General features: G+C 40.7%; 1 protein-coding gene across 2 annotated transcripts in view; it reads right to left on the reverse strand.

Moving 5' to 3' along the window:
- Positions 1–24238, reverse strand: part of LOC127951837 (NACHT, LRR and PYD domains-containing protein 3) — a 90619-nt gene that overhangs the window by 52913 nt on the left and 13468 nt on the right. The window contains exons 5-6 of one of the 2 annotated variants that reach the window (XM_052549885.1): positions 23626–23799; positions 4684–4854 (exon numbers count right to left, since the gene is read on the reverse strand). In XM_052549885.1, the coding sequence (XP_052405845.1) occupies positions 4684–4854; positions 23626–23799 (345 nt within the window). The remainder of the gene's footprint in view (positions 1–4683; positions 4855–23625; positions 23800–24238) is intronic. The other variant, XM_052549886.1, reaches the window with a different exon arrangement.

Below are 24238 nucleotides of genomic sequence, written 5' to 3' on the forward strand. Positions count from 1 at the left end.
AAAAAAAAAAAAAAAAAACACCAGCGGGAATATCTGGGATATATGCGTCAGTACTATCTGGGAAAAGACGAAAAAAAGGAGAAACATGCACGCAGCAAACTATCCCTGCAGCATTTAGAAACTATACCTTACAGGGAATCCAACCCAAACACCAGACCTGTTGGTTATTTTAGGATCTTATATTTCTGGTCTGTTAAAGGCATTCGACATTTTGCAACGAGCCTTCAGCGCGTGCTGAGTGAGCGAGCGCCTTAGGGGCCGTTCACATATCGTGCCTAAAAACGCATGGAAAACGCTAAGCGCGTCTTTCTCCTCCTTTCCAAAGCGCTTGGGCAGAAGCGCTCATGAGGCGTCTGTCTTTGCTAAGCAACAATGACGTGCTCTCTCCATGAGACGCGGAAATTTCAGCGAAGGATAAATGGATTTGCAGCTCTAAAAATCGCTTGCAGTAGCGCTGCTACTAAATTTATTTCAAAATTGCAATCCATATACAACTATGATCAGCTGATCCTTCATCTTGGCTGAGCTCTCAACGTTGTTACGGGAAAGGATGAAGCTGATTGGTTAGTTCTTGTCACATGACCCGCGGTGCGCTTGCGGCATTCTGAAAAGTTGAGATGTTTTTACATTTTGCTGTATCTAAAACGTATCGAACCGAACCGAACCGAACCGTGACATCAGTGTATCGTATCGAACCGAACCGTGAATTTTGTGAACCGTTACACCCCTAATATATATATATATATATATATATATATATATATATATATATATATATATATATATATATATATATATATATAGTATAGTATAGGCCTACATACAAAGCATGCTTGTGTTCATGAATGTAACTAAGCTTCTGTTCATGTAAATATTTTGAATGTGTTATACCCCATCATTGTTGTTTGCGATCGTCTGAGGTATAAATGTATCAAGTAAGCTGTAAATATCACTGATAATTAATGTGCTATGTGGTAATTGTGTTCTTTTTTTTCTATAAATAACTACTAGTTTCAGTGAACATCACAATAATGTTAATAATGTTATTTATTTGTGTAAACAGCATGCTTTTTAACTTCAGATGTGAATATAACATTGCAAAATAACCTTATGCAAAGTGAACCAATGCAAATAAGAAGCCCACTCAGGATTCTGGAACACAGCTAAGACCAAGCGAGGCACACACTCCCATCTCTTAAGTCTCTTAAAAAGAATGTCCTTCACAGCATATAAACAATATACACTTTGGAAATACTAGGTATGTAATGTACATTTATATATTTCAACTAAAATATTTTTACTATTTAAAATAACAGCTTTCTATATGAATATATGTTAAAATTTAATTTATTCCTGTGTTCAAATCAAAATTTTCAGCATCATTACTCCAAGTGTAACAACATACACTATGCCATTCAAGAGCTTGGAGTCAGTATATAAATAAATTAAAACTATTATTTAGCACAAATGTGATGATAAATACAATAATCATGTTACAAATGATGCTGTTCTTTCAATTCATCAAAAAACCCTGAAAAAATATTATCTGCTCTTTTCAACATTAATAATAATAATAATAATAATAATAATAATAATAATATGCTTTTTTGAGTAGAAAATCAGAATATTAGAAGGATTTCTGAAGGACTGTGTGACTGGAGTAATGATGCTAAACATTCTGCTTTGAAATTCTTTGATTGTTCCTAATACAGTGTTTATCTGCACTTGCAAGTGAATCTCAAGTTATTTTGTGGGATAATTAGTATATTATTTGATTGCAAATAAATGCACAGACACTATTTAAACTGAACAGAGATGACATCGCTGAATTCAATGATGAACTGCCTATGACTGTCATTTGCATTATTGACACACTGTTTTGCTAATGAATGTTGTTCTGTTGCTTTGACGCAATGTATTTTGTTTAAAGCGCTATTTAAAAATAAAGGTGACTTGACTTGACTTGACTTAAATAAACTACAAACATAAAAATATATACATTTATTTGTCCTCACATTCTTAACTTTTCCCTTATTGTGCAGCTTATTATGTGGGCCTTTGTCTTCTCAGGTGTAAATCACAGTAATATTCATGGTCAATCATGCCTACTCACATAAGCCCTTTCGAAATAAAAGGTGTCTTAGAAATTGTAAATCAATCTATTTTTTTTCTGTGAGCGAGTAAACAAGAAAATGTTCACATCATTTTGAAGCAAAAAATCTAGGCTACAAGGACCATTTTTGATAGTTTTGTGAACAAATGTTCTGTATGTGTTTTATGACCTTATTTCAGTGACTTCAAAATTGTAGTTTTTCACTAACCACACATAAACGTACATACATGCTATTTACATATTATTGTAGCCAAGTTTGTTCTGAATACAGTGTTTTTAGACTTAAGCCATGTATATGTTTATAAGCAACTGAAAAAGCACAGAAGTAAGGGCACGTCAAAATTTCTCCAGGCAAGTAAAACCCCTTTAGATCTCAGAGGGTTAACATTATTTACATAATAATTTAACCTTCTGAGGTCTAAGGGTATTTTTGGGGCCTGGAAAAGTTTTGTCATATTGTCAAACTGGGCTATAATAATATGAGCAGCATGTATGTACATGATTGTGTTTTTGAGAAAATAATGTTTATGAATGGTTATTAAAAAACTAAAAATTGCAAATCACTTGAATAAGGCCATAAAACACATCCAGAACATTGGTTCCCGGGACTTTTGAGAACTGGATCTTGTAGCCTAGAATTTTTCTTTCTAAATTATGTGAAAATCATCTTGTTTGCTCACTCACAGAAAACAACATATTGATTTCAATTTTCTAAGACACTTTTTGTGTAGAAAGGGTCTATGCGAGAGGGCATGAACTATCGTGCATCATGTTGTGATTTACACCTGAGAAGACAAAGGCCCGCATAATGAGCTGCATAATGAGCCGTTCGGTCAGGTTTGTGTGGGAAGAGTTACAAGAAAGAATGTGAGGACAAAATAAATGTATATATTTTAAGTTTGTAGTTTATTTAGAATATATTTAATTATCCCACAAAATAATTCAATATTTATCTGCGAGTGCAGTTAAACAGTTTATTAGGAACAATCAAAGCTGACTTTTTAGAATCATTGCTCCAGTCTCACACTGATTTTATACAAAAAGAAAAAAAAAACTTTTATTGTTATTCGTGTCATTATTATTATAAATGTGGAAAAGAGCTGAGAATATTTTTTTCTTTTTTTTGATAAATTGAAAGAACAGCATTGTTTGTTACATTTACATTTATTTGTTACATTCATTTTATTTACATCAAGCTTTTGAATGGTATAGTGTATCAGTGGTCTCAAACTCAATTCCTGGAGGGCCACAGCTCTGCAGAGTTTAGCTCCAACCAGCTCCAAATCACACCTGCTCAGAAGTTTCTAGTAACCCTGAAGACTTTGATTAGCTGGATCAGGTGTGTTTGATTAGGGTAGGAGAAAAACTGTGCAGAGCAGTGGCCCTCCAGGAATTGAGTTTGAGACCACTGGTGTATATTGTTATTGAAACTTCATAATGTTTCACTTGATTTATACATTTAGTCAGGAATTATAGTTTGGAAAAAATCTAACTAGTAAAATTTTTACACATTACGTGAAATCTAATACAAGTATATAAAAGACTTACTCATGTTTATGATCTCTGCTGAATAAAGTGCTTCATTCTTTTTTCTGAGGAAATCTAAAACTCAAATCCTGAGGTAATCCTCATCACATTTTCTTGGGGTGAATTATGTCTTATTCCTCTCACAGCGAAGCAAACAATAAAAAAAAAAAAACTTGAACAGTCTTGCTGCTTTGTTTTCTGTGTGGGCGTTTACAAGCCGCGGGCTTCATGTGAAACATTATAATCTCAATAGTGCGTTCAGTGCAAGGGCGTGGTCACTTTAGAGATAATGAAGGGAGACGTGAAAAACTGGACATCGCATTGTCTTCATTTGGATTACTTTATAACAGAATATTTTTTAAAGTAAACATGTCAAGCTTTCTGTAGATATATATCTCATGTCTCTTCGGTGAGTATTCACTGAGTTACTGTTCATTTTAATGACGCATTTCTAAATGAAGATCACCACAGACCAAGGCTGCAGACAGCATACCTTGTTTATTATCTTTATTTTATAAATGCACAAAGTTTTATGTCTGTATACAAATAAAAGTAGACCCTTTACAGATTCGATTAATGTATTGCACTTATTTGTGCGGTCAAAACTGAAAGTGTAATTTAAGTTATTTTCGGGGATATCAGGAGAAAATGCCTCATCGTGTGTATACTCGTGAATCGCCTCCAGAGGGTTAACATAAACTGACAACTAAAAATATTTATTAGTGTCAGTTAATTTCTTAGTTAATGTTTATTAAACCAAAAGTTGTAACTGCATTATTGGGCCTAATAGCTTACAAAGTAAAGTTGTATTTTTTTACGTTAACATTTAACTTTTTTTGCTACAAGAAAAAAAAACTGTAATTATACCTGGTATAGTATAACTGTCACATGGTGTGTAGAGTAATGTGCACGGTGTGTAGAGTAATGTGCACGATGAAGAAGATATATATCAAAAGAGTTATTTTAATGCTCACGGGAGAATAAAAACTGTACACAACAACTGTGTGCTTGTATGCTGTTATTTTAAACAGATCCTTAAGTACCTCAGTATGTTGAGTTGACAGTTTGGACTCTTCAGTCCAGCACAGAGCAGCTTCACTCCTGAATCTTGTAGGTCATTATGACTCAGGTCTAGCTCTCTCAGGGAGTTTGATGATTGTAGAGCTGAAGACACAATTTCACAATGCGGATCAGTAAGATTGCAGTCTGCCAATCTGAAAAAAAGAAGAGAAAACTTTGGTTATAATGTCTTGACTGGCAAAGACTGAGCTCTGTCTTCCTTGCCACTCAGACTCTACAGCATAATTTCAGCATCCAGCTAGGTTGATCAACAATTACCCCATACATTTTTGGTAAAGAAAATGTTCGCATAATCTTTGATGACCAGCTGACCTTTAAAGAACACATTGCAAAAACCGCATGATCAAGCAGATTTGTATGGCACAACATCAGAAAGATCATGCCCTTCCTAAAGTAATGCACAACTTCTTGACCAGGTCCTTGTCATTTCTAGGCTGCACTACTGCAATGCTCTTCTGGCTATGTGCAATCAAATCTTTACAAATGATTCAGCATGCAGCAGCACAGCTGTTCTTCAATATGCATGAAGGGCCCATGTCACTCCTCTCTTCATCTCCCTTTGATGTGCCATAAGCACCTAGTTCTCTAAATCAGGGGTTTTTGAACTTCAAATTTTCATCGCTTTAGTATAGACTGCAAGGCCTGAATTGGGTGTCTGACAAACATCCCAATATTATTTAATGCTAAACAGTTCAAGAAAAAGTTTAAGTAAAAAATTAACAGAATGAAAACATATTAAGATTTAAAATATTTTAAAATCGAAAAACATATCTTACAAAGAGATAATTGTTTTGACAAGTCCAGGATTAAGTTTGAGGATGGTTCTCCAAGTATTTTTCAGTGTAAGTTAAAAATACTTTTTCGTTTTAGAATTCATAATTTATGTATACAGTACAACTTCTAAGGCTGTGAAGAAAAAATAAACAATACATTTGTTTAGATCTTTATGAATGACAACATTCCCAACATTTGTTCATTACTTTTTATACACAGTCCTTTCGACACAAATCTCTGGCGCCGATACAGGATTATTTTTGTTATTTTTGTGTTTTTGTTAGTTTGTCCTGTCTTTAGTTATATTCCTGCAAACAGTTTCACCAGGGATGAACACCTGAACATTCGGCAGAACTCACCACAAGATATTTTGCCGGATTTCAATTATTCAGATGTTTTAATGTTTTACTGAACGTTGTTATCGGAGGAGCACCGGCGCTGAACAAACGCTTCAGGTCGTAGCAACAGGGAAAGCGAGTGGAAGCGCTCATCAGACTCAGGAAGCGCGGTTTTCAAACGCCGTTGCCTAGCATCAATCTGGCAAATCTACGCTCTCTACCCAACAAAACGGATGAACTCATTCTGCTCTCTCAGACAAATAAGGATTTCTCGCACTCTGCTGCTCTATGATTCACGGAAACATGGCTGAATGATGCCATACCGGACAGCGCGCTCCATCTGCCCAGCTTTCAGCTGTGTAGAGCGGAATGCGACGCAGAATCAACAGGGAAATCGTGCAGCACCGGGACATGCTTTTACATCAATGAACGCTGGGGTACAGATGGAATTGTGTTAAAGAAGATGTGGTGTCTTGATCTAGAAATGCTGTTTGTGAACTGCAAGTCGTTCTATTTGCCGCAGGAGTTTAACTCGTTCATTCTGGTGAATGTTTACATTCCTCCGCCAGCCCACATAAGCCTGGCTTTACAGAAACTCGCTGATCAGATCACAGAGACAGAACAACAACATCCAGACTCTGTTTTAATCATTCTCAGGGACTTTAATGAAGCCAATCTCTCCCGTGAACTGCCAAAATACAGACAGCATGTTACATGTCCCACAAGAGACAGTAATATATTGGATCACTGTTACACCACAATAAAGGATGGATATCACTCTGTTCCCACGAGCAGCTTTGGGACGTTCTGGTCACTGTCTGGTTCATCTTATACCAACCTACAGGCAGAAACTAAAATCAGCTAAACCTGTATTAAGGACTGTGAAAAGATGAACTAATGAAGCAGAGCAGGATTTACAATCTTGATTTGACCTCACTGATTGGAGTGTTTTTGAAGCTGCTGCCACCGATCTGGACGAGTTCACAGAGACTGTAACATCTTATATCAGTTTCTTTGAGGATATGTGTATTCCTACCAGGACTCATCTAACTTACAACAATGACAAACCGTGGTTCACTGCAAAATTCAGACAGCTCCGTCAGGCCAAAGAAGATGCTTACAGGAAGGGGGGCAATGCCTTGTATAAACAGGCTAAATACACACTGGAAAAGAAGATCAGAGTGGCAAAGAGGAATTATTCTGGAAAAATAAGGACTCCGTTCACTTTCAACGACTCAGCATCAGTGTGGAAATATCTGAAAGAGGTAATCAACTACAAGACACCACACCCCAGCAATGTGGGGAATCAACGACTGGCAGACGATCTGAACGAGTTTTACTGCAGGTTTGAAAGAACACCCATCACCTGACCTGAATGACTCTCCACACAACCGTTCACACCATTAACTCCTGCAACCCATCCTGAATACCTCTCCAATCAACCACTCTCACTATTCAAACCTCCTGCATCCCCCCTCTCCCCCACACCTGCAATACATAAAAGCGAGGATGCAGTGTGCCAGGTCTTCCATAAAAGGAAAAAACACCAGGCCCAGATTGTGTTACACCAGCCTGTCTGAAATCCTGTGTTGACCAGCTGGCCCCCATCTTCACACAGATCTTCAACAGATCACTGGAGCTGTGTGAAGTCCCTTCATGCTTCAAATGCTCCACCATCATCCCCATCCCAAAGAATCCAAAAATTACAGGACTAAATGACTACAGGCCTGTGGCTTTAACGTCTGTAGTCATGAAGTCATTTGAAGAACTGGTGCTGGCCCACCTGAAGGACATTACTGGACCCTTACTGGATCCTCAGCATACAGATCAAACAGGTCTGTGGACAATGCAGTAAACATTGGACTGCATTATGTTCTGCAACACCTAGAAAGACCGGGGACTTATGTGAGGATCCTGTTTGTGAACTTCAGCTCGGCCTTTAACACTATCATCCCAAACCTCCTCCTGCCCAAACTAACTCAGCTCTCCATGCCCAACTCCGTCTGCCAGTGGATCAACAGCTTCCATCTGGTCGACGCTACAGAGCTCTGAGCACCAGCACAACCAGACACAGGAACAGTTTCTTCCCTCAGTCAATCCTTTTAATGAACAATTGATAATAAATGTGGAACACACTACACTTTATATTTATATACACATACACTTATTTATCTAACACACATACTTAGTGTACAATTAAATTTTGCACAATATATACTAGGGCTGAACGATATGGACAAAATTTCATATCTCGATTTTCATGCCAGATATCTCGATATCGATACGATATGACTACGTGTTCTTTTGCTAAGCACGACCTGCAGAACACATCACTCTGGTTTACATCGTCTTTTCTGAATCCAAAATACTACCAAAATTATGGAAGATGATTTATGTTTTGGCACCAAGTCAGATTATGCACTGCCACCGGCCGCATTATCTCCCGCACACATTTCTTTCTTTCTAATTTATCCGCTGTCTCTGTACAGTGTGCATAGACGTTGGAACAGGGGGGGCTGGGGGGCGGCCAGAGACAGGCTCACTCAGAACTAGTGCTGTCACTTTTGTGAAAAAATCATTTTCGATTTTTAAGACATAAGTGTTCATTGAATCGATTGTAAAATCTATTTTCCATGTCAAAAAAAAAAAAAAAAAAAGGTTTCCTTTTTCAACGTCAAATAACGGACGAACGTAAAGAGAGCGCTGGAAACGCACAAGTCAGCAATATTTCTTATTTATTGGCATGAACTTTCATGAAGAATAACAAACGGCAACAAGAAGTGCAACATTCTCGAAAAAATATATATGCAGAGGGGACGGCTGCCATAACAAAAGAAAAACATCACTGCAGGCTTCATTTATGATTTAGGCAATTCAAAAATCTCCAAGATTATTTTTAATAATGATTCAATCCATTTAAAAAAACTGTTCAAAAAATGAAACTTTAAATGGACTTGAGAACAGGCCATGTGTGTTTTTTTATTGAACGTAACCGTCACTAGGTAGGCATATTGTAATGCGCAAAAAGGCACAAAATAAGGTCATTACAAATTCATTGGACAGGAAAACAAGTCGATCAACATTTTCGGAGTCCAGAGCAGAGCGTTTTTAATTCACTATATGTCCAGCTGTTGAGAAGACACGCTCCGACCGCACTGATGTCCCAGGGACACTCAGGTACAGCTGCGCAAGGTGGGGGTATTACTGCCAATTTCCACCACAAAAGCCGGTCGCTCTCAGCTTGCAATTGTCCTTTTCATAACTCATAACTCGTCTACTGCGCCGCGAGACCTCCAGACGCGCGTAAACGCGTCTTTACATTGAAGTCATTCACGCCAGATGAAGAGGTCACAACTTTTCAGTGTTTTCGACCACATACTGTTTATTTTAGTTTTCAAACAAATAAATTCACATAAGTACTAAAAAACAATACATTTAGAGTTTATAAAATACACACTGATGTCTATGGAAGAGGTAATAATAATCCTTTCCATTATAATTCGACACGTTTTATTCAATTCAGATACACATTGTGTAAGTAACTTCAGTGTTTACATATTATATTCCCAGTTCACCAGCCACTTACTTTTAAGTATTTTGGGAGAAGTGGATGAATTCACGTGTTGTAAACATAGAGGTTGTAAATCCAACAGATCCGATTCTCTGAACTGCGTCTGCGGCACAAACGGCGGCGCCCATCGCGCATACAGCTCAACTAACGTGATCGTTATAAAGGTGTTTAAACAACAATATACTTCCACTTGCATGTATTTGACAATCGGAATATCAGATATTTCATGCCATAACTAACACATTTGTGTATATTCAATGTGAATATGTGAATAAAAAAGGAAAAATTATATAAAAGCAGATCATCATTCATTCAGCGCTGTTGCTGCTGTAGTGTGTCACGTGACAAGCAATGACGCGTCACCATGGAAACGCCGCCCCCCCCTCACAATATAGTTCCCACGTCCCTAGTGTTTGCGCGCTGGCTTTAGCGGTGCAGTCAAGGGCACTCATAAAACTGATGTTTGTTGTGACTGCCAGAGTTGTATGCAGGGCGAGCGCGGAGAGGGAAAATCTATATCATCTATATTGTTGCTTTTTTCGATATTAATATCTTGAAAGTTCATATCTAGATATAGATACGATAACGATATATCGTTCAGCCCTTATATATACCTGTATATACATAACTGCTTTTTGTAATATACCTGCCTACAATTGTCAATTTGTTATATTGTCATTCCTTACCTACTTTTTGCATTTTTTATTTTTTATTATGTTTTTTTGTTCTGTCGCTGTCATTCTGTTGCACTGTGGAGCATCTATCACGAAAACAAATTCCTTGTATGTGTAAACATACGTGCCAATAAAGCTCATTCTGATTCTGACTCTGGTTTTTAGTTTACAACTTATGTACACTCGCTGAAGCAATATTTCCCATAATCCAATGTGGAGAAGACAGACAAGCTTGAAGAGATGGTCGGGGCGGAGTTTGAATGAGAGATGCAGTTTCTTATTTCTACTTGAATGTTTATTTCATGCATTATTAATATTATTATATATTAATTATTATTATTAATGACTCAAAGTTTTACTAATTTACACATTTTTTATTCATCCTAGTGTAAAATTACCAGTCAACTGAGGCCGCTCTATGACCGTCATCTTAATTGAGTGCGCATTTCAAAAATAATAAAAATTATTGAAGTACATAAAAAAATCTAATATATTTATTATTTTTAAATACATTTAAAAATTTCATTCAGGAAGCTGTTCTGGTTGGCTGTACGGTGCAAACAGCGGTGTCCCTGTCAGCGATTCCACTGGGCGCTTCAACTAAGAGAGCAGATTTCCTAAAAGAGCATATCACAGACGATTCGTGTCTTTTTAAAGACGCCGTTTCGTCCGCGTCCTTCTGGATGCGGTCGTTTCCTGTTCTCTGACAACGGCCACGAGCCTTGTCTTCCGTGTCTGGGCATTCAGCACACTGAAGGTGCGTTCATGAATGGTTCATGTACGCACTGCGTGTGTGACCATGGCAACGCTGCAATCGCGTCTCTCCTTTCCTAAAGGGAAAGGAGCAGACCCCTCTGTCACTACCCGTTCTGGTTTATGTTTGTCCTGTGCAGCTGCTGGGTGATTTTGCTGGGCTGTCTTATGGCAGTCCCAATGGGTAATTCAGTTTGCCGCTGGGGATCAGATGTCGATTGCAGCATCGGGGATGGGCTATTGACCTCTGTGGATGAAGATTTGGCGGGGCTACACCCCTCGGGTGTTGTCGCCACTGCCGAATTGGACCCAGAGTTGACAGCCGTGCTTGCCCAGGCAGCTGTGAGCATCAGGATGGAGGTGAATGCACCGCCCAGCCCTGAGTGCTCATGGTTGTTCGATTGTTTCTATGTGTAGAGCACGGCTCACAACCGCGGTTTGCTCTGGTTCCTTTCTTCCCCGGATGTGCATGGGGAAGTGATGTAGTTGTGGATGGCCCCTTTTTATGGCCAGAAGCAGCTCGTTTCGTTTCTCCGTCCTCACTACCCTCAATGGCAGGGCAGCTAGGGGTGCGTCGACAATCCCCAGCAGGGGGATCTTCTTGTGCTTGAAATAACAAATATACATCAAAATCTTAAAAAGGGAATAATTCAGCACAGGCAAGTTGTAATCTGACCGTACAGCTCACATGCACAGAGCCGGGTCTCACAGCCGTTGAACAATGAACTGAGTTGGACAAATAAATATAAATAAATACATATAAACAATTATTCAATATTAACTATGACTTTTCCCTTAATCATCTTCTTGTGCTTGAAATAACAAATATACCTCAAAATCTTAAAAAGGGAATAATTCAGCACCTGCAAGTTGTAATCTGTCCGTACAGCTCACGTGCACAGAGCCGGGTCTCCCAGCCATTGAACAATGAACTGAGTTGGACAGATACAAATAAATAAATACATATAAATAAACAATTATTCAATATTAACTATGCTTTTCCCTCAATAAATTCATAATTTGCTAGTTAGTAAGCTAGTTGTTAGGGTTAAGTATTGGCTAGGATAAGGGATGTAGAATAAGGTCATGTAAAAATAAGGCACTAATACGTGCTTAAATAGATGTAGGGTATCAGACCCCAACCACAAAGTTAAAGATTTGATCGGGAGCATGGTTGAAACATGAGGGGCTGAATTCCACAGAAAGGCAACAGGATGTTGTAAATCAGTTCCTAAAACCACAAGTCGAAAGCAAGTCCACTAACTAGCAGTTTGAACAGCTTTCAACATTAGAACAAAAGAACAATTCCAATTCCGAGAAGAGATTGTCAAATTTGGGGGAAGTAATCAAGATTGATGGTAAAAGAGATGCACAGCAAGACCATCTTTTACAGATGTAATTGAACCAAAATTAACTCAAAAAGACTTATAAAACGAATACTAGTCCATTTCTTGACTCCATATTATATATGTAACCTACACATTTGACTTTCATGTTTCATCGCTTGTTGTGTATGTCTTTTTAATAGCTACTTAAAAGCTTAAGGATTCATATTCATGTTTAGTATGTCTGTTTGAATCTTCTTGCTTGAAACGTTTCTAACCATCAGTTATTTGTCAAATGTATCATATTCTTGTTATAGGAATCATGTCCAAAATTATACCCTGCAAGAGCTGGAAAATTCAACTCTGAGTGAACCACTTCAGACGCTCAGCGCACGCGGCAGGGAACTGAAAGAATCATTCAAACTGATTCATGAACCTATTAACTTGTTTGCCCACTGGTTTGATCAAGCCTTTGAACAGAGTTGACTCAAAAGAATGAATCATTCGAGAATGAGCATCGCTCATTGGCCAGAGAAAAGTAGACGGCGTGTTTGGAATTAACTGAAGCATTTATAACATGTATTGCATTAAGATAATGTAATGAGAGGAGCGTCGCCCACAGTAACGAAGTAAAAGTACAGATTTTTTCCAAATAATTTACTCAAGTAAATGTAACGAAGTAAATGTAACTCGTTACTACCCACCTCTGGCAATAACGTTGTAATATGGATGATAATTTCTTTGTTTACATTTCGGTTCTTCAGGGACAGAATTGTTTGTGTCCATTATGGAATAACTCATGCTCAGAAACTGCGTCTTGGTAGTAAAAAAACAACAACATGATTTTGTAACATACAGTGTCATTAACAGAATGACATGATCCACCAAAAAAAAAGTAAAACATAGGTGGAAGATTTTTTATTTGAAGTATAGTGCTCTTTCGCGGCGGCTCGTGACACCGCGCTTTTACGCACCTGTCAAATGATGGAGGCAAAGCTTAGCGATCGCCTTTTTCTTTATTTTTTTATTTTTTATTTTGTTGAATGTGCCTGTATCTGCATGATTACCACCTGTTTGAGTGCAAATGAGCTCGCTATCACTGTGTAATAAAGGCTATCAACGTGAACACCATCTATATGAATAGAGTGTGATTTATTGACTTTGTAGCAACAATCACTTTCTGGGGAATAATTAACTCAAATGAAGTGAATATTCACGAGTCTACGAATATAACGTGCTTATTGCTTATAAATATTAAATTACCCAAAGAGGGAATATTTAATCATTTAAAGGTAACCTTTACTAGAATTAATTTAAGTTAATCTAGACAATCTGTTCGTCCAGCGAACTGGAAGCTAGACTTCCTTATCAAAATTCAATAAAAATACCCTTCTTACAAACTCCAAGAAATTCTGATCAGGAAAAAACAATATTTTCTGTGTCTGTACTACTAAGATTACTGAAATTAATTCATATAAAACAAAGCTCGTAGCGTAGATCACACGATTCAGGGACTTCGATCTCAATGAGCAATAACACAATTAAATTCAAGCAAATTATAGGATTTAATAAAAACAGACTAAAGTGTACATAACTACAATTCACACGGAGTAAATATGAGTATATAGCAAAACGAAAATACAATTTAAACAAGGTAAACGAATAAGAATAATAATGAGATAAATGAGAGAGAGAGATAAAGAGAGAGAGAGAGGGAGAGAAAGTGAAAGTGAAAACCAATCTCAGCGTGACAATTTCAAACAGTTAACTTTGCAAGAGACCCCAAGTCATTGAATAATTTCACAAACATGGAATAGCCTAGACAACCTTAAACAGCAATTTTAGTTGCGATAAAAGAAAGTACTTGCTTTGATCTGGCTCTTGTGCGTAGCTGTGCTCATATTGTCCGTCTGTGCTTTCCAGAGCAGATGATGCTTGAGCTCGATGGTTAACGCGAAGGTAAACTTTGCCAAAAGATGATTAGACTTAAGTTCGTTTGGCTCGTGAAGACAATTGAACGAAGTCAAATATCCGAAGACAATAAAGAAAAACTAAAATGAAACGAAAAGTAAAGAAGAATAAACGGAGAACTTCTTGAAGTCCAGTTGCAAAGCTGGGAACCCCCTTTTCTCTCTGGCGGAATGCCAAGAATACCGGTTTCCCTAAGCTTTTACGTAACCCTAGGTTCACACCTATTTTTGAGTATGAGCCAATGAAGTGTAAACAAACTGAGGCGGGAAAAATCTTCTTTGTTTGCTGATCTCCGCCCACTGGTCTAATTTATGGCAATGACAAAATTAAACATTTTTCTTAAGCAAGATCGTTCCTCTGAAACAATGCATCTTTTTGTAATTTGCTATCAAGATTCGTTACAGTCGTGTTTTTACGATTATACAGACACCAAGAACTATGATTTTACCAATCACGTATGCAGAGATACAGAGTTATTCTTAACTAAATGCATATAAAGTTTGCATTAAACACGCAGTAACATTCATATATTCCACTATGCCGCATACATACATTTGAGCACAAAAAGGGAGACATTAAAATACATTTAGAGGTAGTTTTAAAAAGAAGTGTCCATGGGCTAGCAAAATCGCTTGTGCCTGTTTGTGAATGTGTGTGCGTCTTTTTCGCTGGAATGTGCGATCGAAAGGCGGGGGTGTTTGTCTTCCCTTTTGAAGTTCGATATCGCATCTCTGGATAGTCTCCAAGGTGTTATAACTCTCATCCACGCCAGGACGTTGCCGTCATGCTGGCGCCCAGGGTGGTGAGTTATGTTGTAAGAGGGTTGTAAAATGAAAGTCCTTGTTTTTTCTTTAACTCACGTTCTGGTCTTTGAGTGTAGAATGTGTCAAAGAGTCAGGATTCATTAATATGGAACAGATGGTTGAATACCATCCGCTCATTGGTGTTACAACTTTATGGCGCATTTATATGATTGCCATCTCTATAAATGGCCATCAGCACGTATTTTCATTGTAATTCATTGTAAATGCTGCATTTTTAGCAATCTCAGAATGTTCTGTAATATGTATACAAAGTTAAATCTTTTTTTATATTTCTTATTTATTTTCTTTCTCAAATTTTTCTTATTGTATCTTTATAGTGCTCAAATAAATCACTTATATAACTGTATGTTTAAGTGTCTGTCTATTGTTTTATAATTAAAAAACAATTGCAGGGGTGTGTTTAATGATTGAAATGGTTTGTAGAACCCTTCAATACAGTTGGTAAATATTTTTTTAGATTTTAGGGGATGGGGGGGACTAGACATAGTCTCAAAAAATTGTTACAGGAATCTCATTTTTCATGATATCTCCTTCAGATTTGAAATAGAAACTCATGAGACATTTGAGTTTCAACCCATTACTTTTTTAGATTGCTACAGACTGATTTAATGTATTTTTATATATTTTAAAAAATCTGTGTTGTGAAAAAAAAAATAATTTCAAGGCACTTCAGTGTCTATAACTTTTAATATTTTTGAGCATTATCAACTCTGGTTGAATTAAAGTACAGCCCAAAGGGTCTTCTTTTTCAAAGACACCAAAATTATGTGTGTAACTCACTTAAGTAAGGAACTGTTAAAATTTTTAAGTTAACATTTATGTTAAAATTATTTTAAGTTAGGTAGGACACTTTCAGCTGTGAGTCCCATAATGGGGGCTGCTGGCTAACAGGATACATAAAGGTGACTTGACTTCACAGCAACTTGACTTTTGAAAATGTCCCTAGGTTACGTATGTAACCCTAGTTCCTCGAGGGAACGAGACGCTGCGTCGAGCGCTTTTGGGGAACGCCTTTGGCAAGAACAACTCTGAATATCGTGTGCAATCAGTTCATTGGAAGAGCGTGACGTCACGGACGGGGTGACGTAGCGACCAGGAAGCTATAAAGGCACGTGCCACGCAGCTGGCTTCAGCTTCGAGTAGGGAAGCAAGCGCCGGCAGGGGTGCTGGGAGTATGGCTCTGCGACGCAGCGTCTCGTTCCCTCGAGGAACTAGGGTTAAATACATAACCTAGGGACATTCCTCTTCGGGAACTCGAGCTGCGTCGAGCGCTTTTGGGGAACGATGTGCCAACGCTGCCAGACTACCAAACCCCTGCCCAGTGTGTATCCGAAGAGCACAGCTAAGGCGAGAGGACAGAAGAGCCAGGAGCGGCTCGCATATCGAGATTGTAAAATCTGGCGAATGTAGAGGGCGTGGACCACCCCGCAGCGTTGCAATTGTCCAAGAGGGACACACCTGTTAGAAAGGCCTTAGAGGCAGCCATACTCCGCGTAGAGTGAGCCTTGGCTCCCAAAGGAAGGGAAAGACCAGAGGACTCATAGGAGACGTTGATAGCCTCGACTATCCAACGACTAAGGGTCTGCTTAGAGTCAGGAGAACCCTTTTTAGGAGGACCGTAGCAAACAAGCAATTGGTCAGACTTTCTCCCCAGGGCAGCTCTGTGGATGTATGCGTCCAATGCTCGCACTGGACACATACAGTTTAGCTTTTCCTGGTCTGGCTCCCGAAAGGGAGGAGGACAGAAGGCCTGCAGTACGACAGGTTGTGGTGTGACAGAGGGAACTTTAGGAACATAACCCGCTTGAGGGTATAAGAATGCTTTGGCCATACCAGGGGCAAAGTCTAGATAGTTAGGGGCCACCGAGAGGGCCTGGAGAATTCAAACTCTCTTTAGAGAAGTAATAGCCAGTAATAGGGCAGTCTTAAGTGTCAGATGTCTGTCTGAGATGTCTTGAATTGGCTCGAATGGAGCTTTGCAGAGAGCCTCTAACACCACAACCAAGTCCCACGGGGGAATACGGGACCGTACTGGAGGTCTCAGCCTCAGTGCACCTCGGAGGAAACGTGTAACTAGGGGGTGTCTACCCAGTGACTGATCATTGAAAGGGACGTGGTAAGCAGCTATGGCCGCCACGTACACCTTTAAGGTGGAGTGGGTTAACCCCGCAGAGAGCCTAGCTTGTAAAAACTCCAGAACTGTACCAACTGGGCAGTTAACAGGGTCAAGGTGTCGATCTCTGCACCATGAGTAGGGTCTCAACAACCTCGGTTGAGAGACCAGCTGCTAACAGATGTGCCCCCTCAGGGGCCACACCCACAGCTTCCACAACTCCGGGCGAGGGTGAATTATTTTGCCCTGCGCCTGAGAGAGTAGATCTGTCCTGATCGGAATCTGCCATGGAGAGCCGTAGAGGAGAGAAATCAGATCTGCGAACCATACTCGGCCCGGACAGAATGGGGCTACTAACAACAGACGGACCCCGTCCCGGTGTACTCTCACCAGAACTCCCGGGAGCAGAGCGATGGGGGGGAAAGGCGTACAGACGAAGCCTCGGCCAAGTCTGTGCCATGGCATCTAGTCCCAGTGGAGCTGGGTGAACTAGAGAGAACCAGAGGGAACATTGCGATGTCTCTCGAGTCGCGAAGAGGTCCACCTGAGCTTTGCCAAATGTCTGCCATATCTGCTTCACCACCTCGGGGTGAAGCATCCACTCCCCGGGCCTTGGCCCCTTTCTCGACAGCATGTCTGCTCCCACATTCAATCTCCCAGGAATATATACTGCTCTTAAAAAGAGGAGTTTGCCCTGGGACCACAGGAGGATCTGGTATACCAGCTTGTACAAGAGGCGTGAACGCAAACCCCCCTGGTGATTGATATAAGAGACTACCGCTGTGTTGTCGGTGCGCACTAACACATGACAGCCTCTCAGGTCTGGGAGGAAATATTTCAATGCTCGATATACTGCTAGCATTTCTAGACAATTGATGTGCCATGTCAGATGGCGACCGCTCCACAGACCGCGGGCAGGGTGGCCTCTCATGACCGCACCCCAACCGGTGAGGGATGCGTCTGTCGCTAGCGTTACACGGCGACCAAGAGCTCCCAACACCGGGCCCTGATTCAAGAACCAAGGTTTCTTCCATATGTCTAAGGCACGAAGGCATCGCCGCGTGACCTGAATAGTTCGGAAAGGATTTCCCCTCGGGGAAAACCCCTTGGTCTTGAGCCACCACTGTAGGGGCCTCATGTGCAGGAGGCCAAAAGTTATCACGTTGGACGCAGCTGCCATGAGCCCTAACAGTCTCTGAAACTGCTTGATAGTGAGTGACTGGCCTTCTCTGACTCTCTTGACTGATGTGAGGATCGACTCGATTCCAGCAGGAGACATACGTGCCTGCATCGTGGTCGAATCCCATACTACGCCTAGATAGGTGGTTCTCTGAACTGGAGAAAGTACACTCTTCTTGGCATTCATTCTCAAACCCAGCTCCCCCATATGGGCGAGAACGACACCTCGATGTCGAACCGCCATCTGCTCTGATTGAGCTAGAATCAACCAATCATCGATATAGTTTAAGAATGCGGATGCCCTGCATACGGAGGGGTACCAGAGCCGCATCTACACATTTTGTGAACGTGTGGGGTGAGCGTGCAAGGCCGAAGGGAAGTACTCGATATTGATAAGATTTGCCCCCGAAAGCGAACCTCAGAAACTTCCTGTGTTGTGGAAGGATGGATATGTGGAAGTATGCGTCTTTGAGATCTATTGTGACAAACCAGTCCTCGGATCTGATTTGGTCTACAACCTGTATGACAGTGAGCATTTTGAACTTCAGTGACATTACTGAGAGGTTTAATTGACGTAAGTCTAAGATCGGACGCAACCCCACATCCTTCTTTGGAACTATGAAATACCGGCTGTGAAACCCGGATTCCCTGTCTAGAGGAGGGACCACCTCGATGGCCTCCTTCCTTAATAGGTTATTCACTTCTTGTTCCATAACCAGAGCCTGCTGGAGGCCGACGACTGTCGGTGTAACCCCATTGACTCTCGGCAGTGGACGGCCGAACTGAATAGAATAGCCTCTTTCTACTGTGTGCAGGACCCATTGAGATACATTTGGCAGTAGTTTCCACGCTGATAATGTACTAAGGGAATCAGTTTCTCGAGACTGATCTCTGGTGTAAGAGGCCCCCGAAGGGGAGGCGAGCTTCCCAGCTCCACTACGCTCACGGCAGAAATAACTGGGAGAGACGCTCGCGGGAGACCGCTGCACCCTGAAACACTGGCAGGGTTGGCAGACCGGCCTCCAGAGGGCACCGGGGAGAGACGGGCACTGTATAATGAGGTGGACACTGCTCTACCCCAGTAGGGGCTACCCTCGAGGTCACTGGGATTCTGGCGTCAGGACCTCTTTTTTGCTTTAGACTTCCTAGCTTCGATAACAGTACGAAGATCAGATTTTAATCTAGGAGCCCCCGACTCAGAGCGACCCAACCCGACCCGACATGGGGGAGCACGAGTGGCGACGCTCTGTTTTTGAGCCTCGCGGTATGAGGAGCTAGATAGTGGTGTGAGTATATCCCGTCCAGATAACCCACAAGAGCGACGAGGGAGGAAACTCTGGAACGCCGCCACCTGCTTGCGTGCCTCCTGGAACCTGTCGACGACAGTATTGACTGTGTCACGGAACAGGCCCGAGGCTTGGAGCGGGGCGTCCAGGAGGTAGAACCTGTCGCGATCTTTTATTTGGGACAGGTTCAGCCATAAATGCCTCTCCGCGGCCACCAAGGCTGCCATAGACTGCCCAATCGAGGGAGAGATCAGCGGTCCGTCTAAGTTCTGCAATATCGTCAGACTTGATCCCCTCTCCCTCGTCTACATCTCTCAGCAGGTCGGCCTGATATGCTTGGAGGACGGCCATAGTGTGAAGGCACGCCCCCGCCTGACCTGCTGCCACATAGCCCTTGCCCATTAATGCTGATGTCGTTCTTAGCGGTTTTGTGGGCAAGGCCAGAGCCTTCAGAGACGACGCCGAACCGGGTGACAGATAGCTCGCAAGCGTCTGTTCGACCCGGGGCATCGCTCTGTACCCTCGCTCATCGAGCCCCGTAACATTTCCATAATACTGAGAATCGGGGCCGAAGAGACGGGTTGAATAAGGGTGTTTCCACGACCTCGCTATTTCTTCATGGAGGTCTGGAAAAAAGGGAAGGCTCCGGGCTGGAGGTGGCTGTCTCATCGAGTTTACTTCTCTGCGGTTCATGTTTTTTCTCTGGGGGCCATTCTATCTTTAACTTCTCAACAGCGCGAGTTACCACCTCCAGCAGCTCCTCATACTGGGGTGAAAGGGGTCTCCACGTCCACCTCGTCGGATGAAGAGAGGTGGAGTGTCGACCCCTCGCCCTGGGGGGAAGAAACCGACGAGCGTGCTTCCGATCCCAGGGTTTGGGCACCGGATCTAGCAGATGAGGCAGGAGATAAGGACTGGCCCGTCTCCATTCCCTCTGCCAGATCCACCTGCAAACCCCACGAGTGCAGCAGCCGCTCTGCCTCGGCAGAAGCGGGGCCAGAACCGCGGGGAACGCTGGCGAAGGCTCCCTCCTCGAAGAGAGCCCTCCGGGATCGAAGCGTCCGCATCGGCAATCGATCACAATGCGGACATCGAGAGCAAACTCAGCGTGCTTCGACCCCAGGCAAACCACGCATAAATCGTGTCTCCAGCTGTGATGTAGCGCTGGCATGGAGGAACACACAGTTTATAGCGCGATTTGGATTCGCCCTTCATGTGTCTAGTCTTTGCTCTAGACTTTGGCATTTTAGTCTACTGGTACTGGACAGACAACAGTAAATAAGACTTACAAGACAGACTTATGAACATGCACACACAGAGCGCTTGCTGAAAGACGCAAAGCTGAAGCCAGCTGCGTGGCCCGTGCCTTTATAGCTTCCTGGTCACCACGTCACCCCGTCCGTGACGTCACACTCTTCCATTGAACTGATTGCACACGATATTCAGAGTTGTTCTTGCCACAGGCGTTCCCCAAAAGGGCTCGACGCAGCTCAAGTTCCCGAAGAGGAACCATATTTCCCATGTTACAAAAAAACAGTATTCTTCTATCTTAGAAACATTGCCAAGCTACGAAACATGTTACCTCTTTCTGATGCAGAAAAGCTAGTTTTCTAGCTGCTTCTTCAATAAACAATCTACAGGTAGTGCAAAATGCAGCTTCTAGAGTCCTTACCAGGTCAAGAAAATATGATCATATTATCCCAATTTTACAGTCTCTGCACTGGCTACCTATTAAGTTCTATATCAGTTACAAATTATTATTACTTACCTATAAGGCCCTAAATGGTTTAGCTCCTGGGTACCTAACTAGCTTTATACGATACTACAATCCATCATGCTCCCTAAGGTCACAAAACACTGGACTTTTGTAGTTCCTATGATAGAAAAGTTCACTAAAGGTGGAAGAGCTTTTTTGCATTTGGCTCCCAAACTCTCTAATTGCCTTCCTGATAATGTTCGGGGTTCAGACACACACTCTCGGTTTAAAATATATCTACACTATATATATCTTTGGCCAAACATTCTAATAATGCATCTCATAATTTGTGACTGCATTTGTATCTAGGGATGGGTATCGTTAAGGTTTTAACGGTATTACTACTCTTACCGATACTGCTTAACGGTCCGGTACTTTAACGGTATTCTTTTCGGTACTTTGTGTTGTGTTACTTTGTGTTGTGTCAACAAACTTTGCATTTCTCTGTCTGCACATAATGCACTTTTGAAATATGCTTTGACATATTGCTTGTGTTTCCGCCCTTACATGCAAAGGTTGTGTTGCACTTATGACAACCAGCATTATCTGCATCAACTCTAGTGAAGTATAACCACACTTTGGAACGTTTTGCTGTCTCCGCCATCCTCACTCTTTGTATTAAAAATTTCAGCAATGGATAAATGGATTTGCAGCACTAAAAACTGCTTGCAGTAGCACTGTTACTAAATTAATAAAAAAATCCACATACAGCTATTATCAGCTGTTCCTTCTTCTTGGCTGAGCTTTCAACGTTGTTACTGAAAAAGGTGAGGAAGTTACATGACCTGCAGTGCGCTTTGCGGCATTCTGAAAAGTTTTGATGTTTTTAACTCGATGCGGTGTGGACGCGCCTGGAAAAAACGAGCTTGTCGCACCGCGTGCATGTCGCGTCTGGATCGCTTCCATTATGAGCGCGCATACCGCGCGCCTACAATTGAAATAACGAACTTGAGCGCAAAAGACTTGATATGTGAACGGCCCCTTATGCGTGTGCGTGCGCCGCGGTTATTCTTGTGTGTGTGTGTGACTGACAGACAGCCTCCGCGGCGTGCGTGAGAGATCTCGCAGATCTCACAGACAAACGTCTTAATATGATCGCACATTAGAAATGTGTGGGAAGATAAAATGTGCACGATAACATTATTAAGCAAATCTCTGCGCCATCGTCTCTCTTTATTATTAAGCGGGACTTTTCATACTGTGTGTGCGTGTCGCGCTCGTTCTTGTTGTTTGTGTGTGTGTGTGTGAGACTGACAGACAGCCTCCGCGGAGCGCATGACAGATCTCGCAGATCTTACAGACAGACGTCTTATTAGAAATGTTTGGTGAGATAAAATGTGCTCGAAAACATTATTAAGCAAAAATACATAGTACACTAATTTTTTTCCCATCCAGTACCGAAAGCAGAACCGATACCGTCAGATCTTACTGATACTACGGTCTTTCATAATTTAGCCCCAGGGCCAGTTTAATACCGGGTTTCGGTACCCATCCCTAGTTGTATCTGATCAAATGCCCATTATTATTCTTTAGCTTGGGTTAAACATATTAATTTTACTTGGTTAGAACAGCAGCTATGCTAATTATGTCTTTATTTGTTTCTCTGTTTTGACACGGTAACTAGGATATACACAAGCTCCAGTCTGGATCCAGAACACCTGAGAAGAGATGATGCCAACCCTTCAGAGGACCTCAGATGACGCTAACCCTGAAACAGCGTACAGAACTAACAAATATTGCTACAAGTTTGATTGCATAATATAATAATTTCTATTAATAGTGTTCATCGTCTCTATGACACTATGTCTTGTTTTATTTTTTTCAGAAAATGTATGTCATATGCAAATAAACTGACAGGCACCACTGATCAAATACAACTAAATATTGTAAAAACAGAATTATCTGCAAAATTGCTGTCTTAAGTGAATAAACATGTATTGTCTCTTAAAGTGACTGTCCTTAATGTTAATCTTGGAAAGCAAAAGAGAGAAAATCACTCACTGTTGTTGACTGAATTACTTTTGTAGTTTTAACAAGAATATATATATTATATATATATATATATATATATATACATATATATATATATATATATATATATATATATATATATATATATATATATATATATATATATATATAATTGATACAGTTAAGACTATGTAATGCAATTTTACATTACATTAAATTACAATTCGGTTTCTGTATCTGAACACCTTCAAACTTGAAAAAGCCTAAACATTGTTTAATTTGTAGCTTTGTACTATTTTGCATCTTTGTTAGCAAAACCCCAGCTTCATATGTTTATTATTAACATATTGAATCAGTGTGAAAGTCCAACCTCAGTATGTTGAGTTGACAGTTAGGACTTTGCAGTCCAGCACAGATCAGCTTTACTCCTGAAACCAGCAGGCTATTGCTACTCAGGTCCAGCTCTCTCAGGGGGGAGTTTGAAGATTGTAGGATTGAAGTCATAATTTCACAGTGCTGATCAGTGAGATTACAGCTTGCCAATCTGAAAAAAAGAGAGGGCTTTAGATATGCTGGTGTGCTGTTTTCCCTAACTTCCTTCACCAAAAAAGATCATGCTGATTGATAATTTAAAATAAAATCATGAATTCATTTTTTTTTTAACAACTGTTTATTGAATTTTCTTTTGTGAACAACAGCAGAAAACAAAAAAGCAACTGAGCAAATGTAGAACCCTACCCAACCCATCCCATCCCCTGGTAGACTAAAGAGTAGAGAAGAAAAAATATAAATAAATACATAAAGTAAAATAAACAATAATAAAAATAAATTAAGTAATATTAATACATAAAATACAATAAAATAATATTTACAAAGATTTTTAGAAAAGATGAAACGACATTAAAAGATAAATGCTGTAAATTAACATTTTTCACATTAGATCCATGCATACGAGAAGTTGAGAGTTCCATTGAGATAATATC

This window comes from Carassius gibelio, chromosome B3 (genome assembly GCF_023724105.1).
Source record: "Carassius gibelio isolate Cgi1373 ecotype wild population from Czech Republic chromosome B3, carGib1.2-hapl.c, whole genome shotgun sequence".
Classification (NCBI taxonomy): domain Eukaryota; kingdom Metazoa; phylum Chordata; class Actinopteri; order Cypriniformes; family Cyprinidae; genus Carassius; species Carassius gibelio.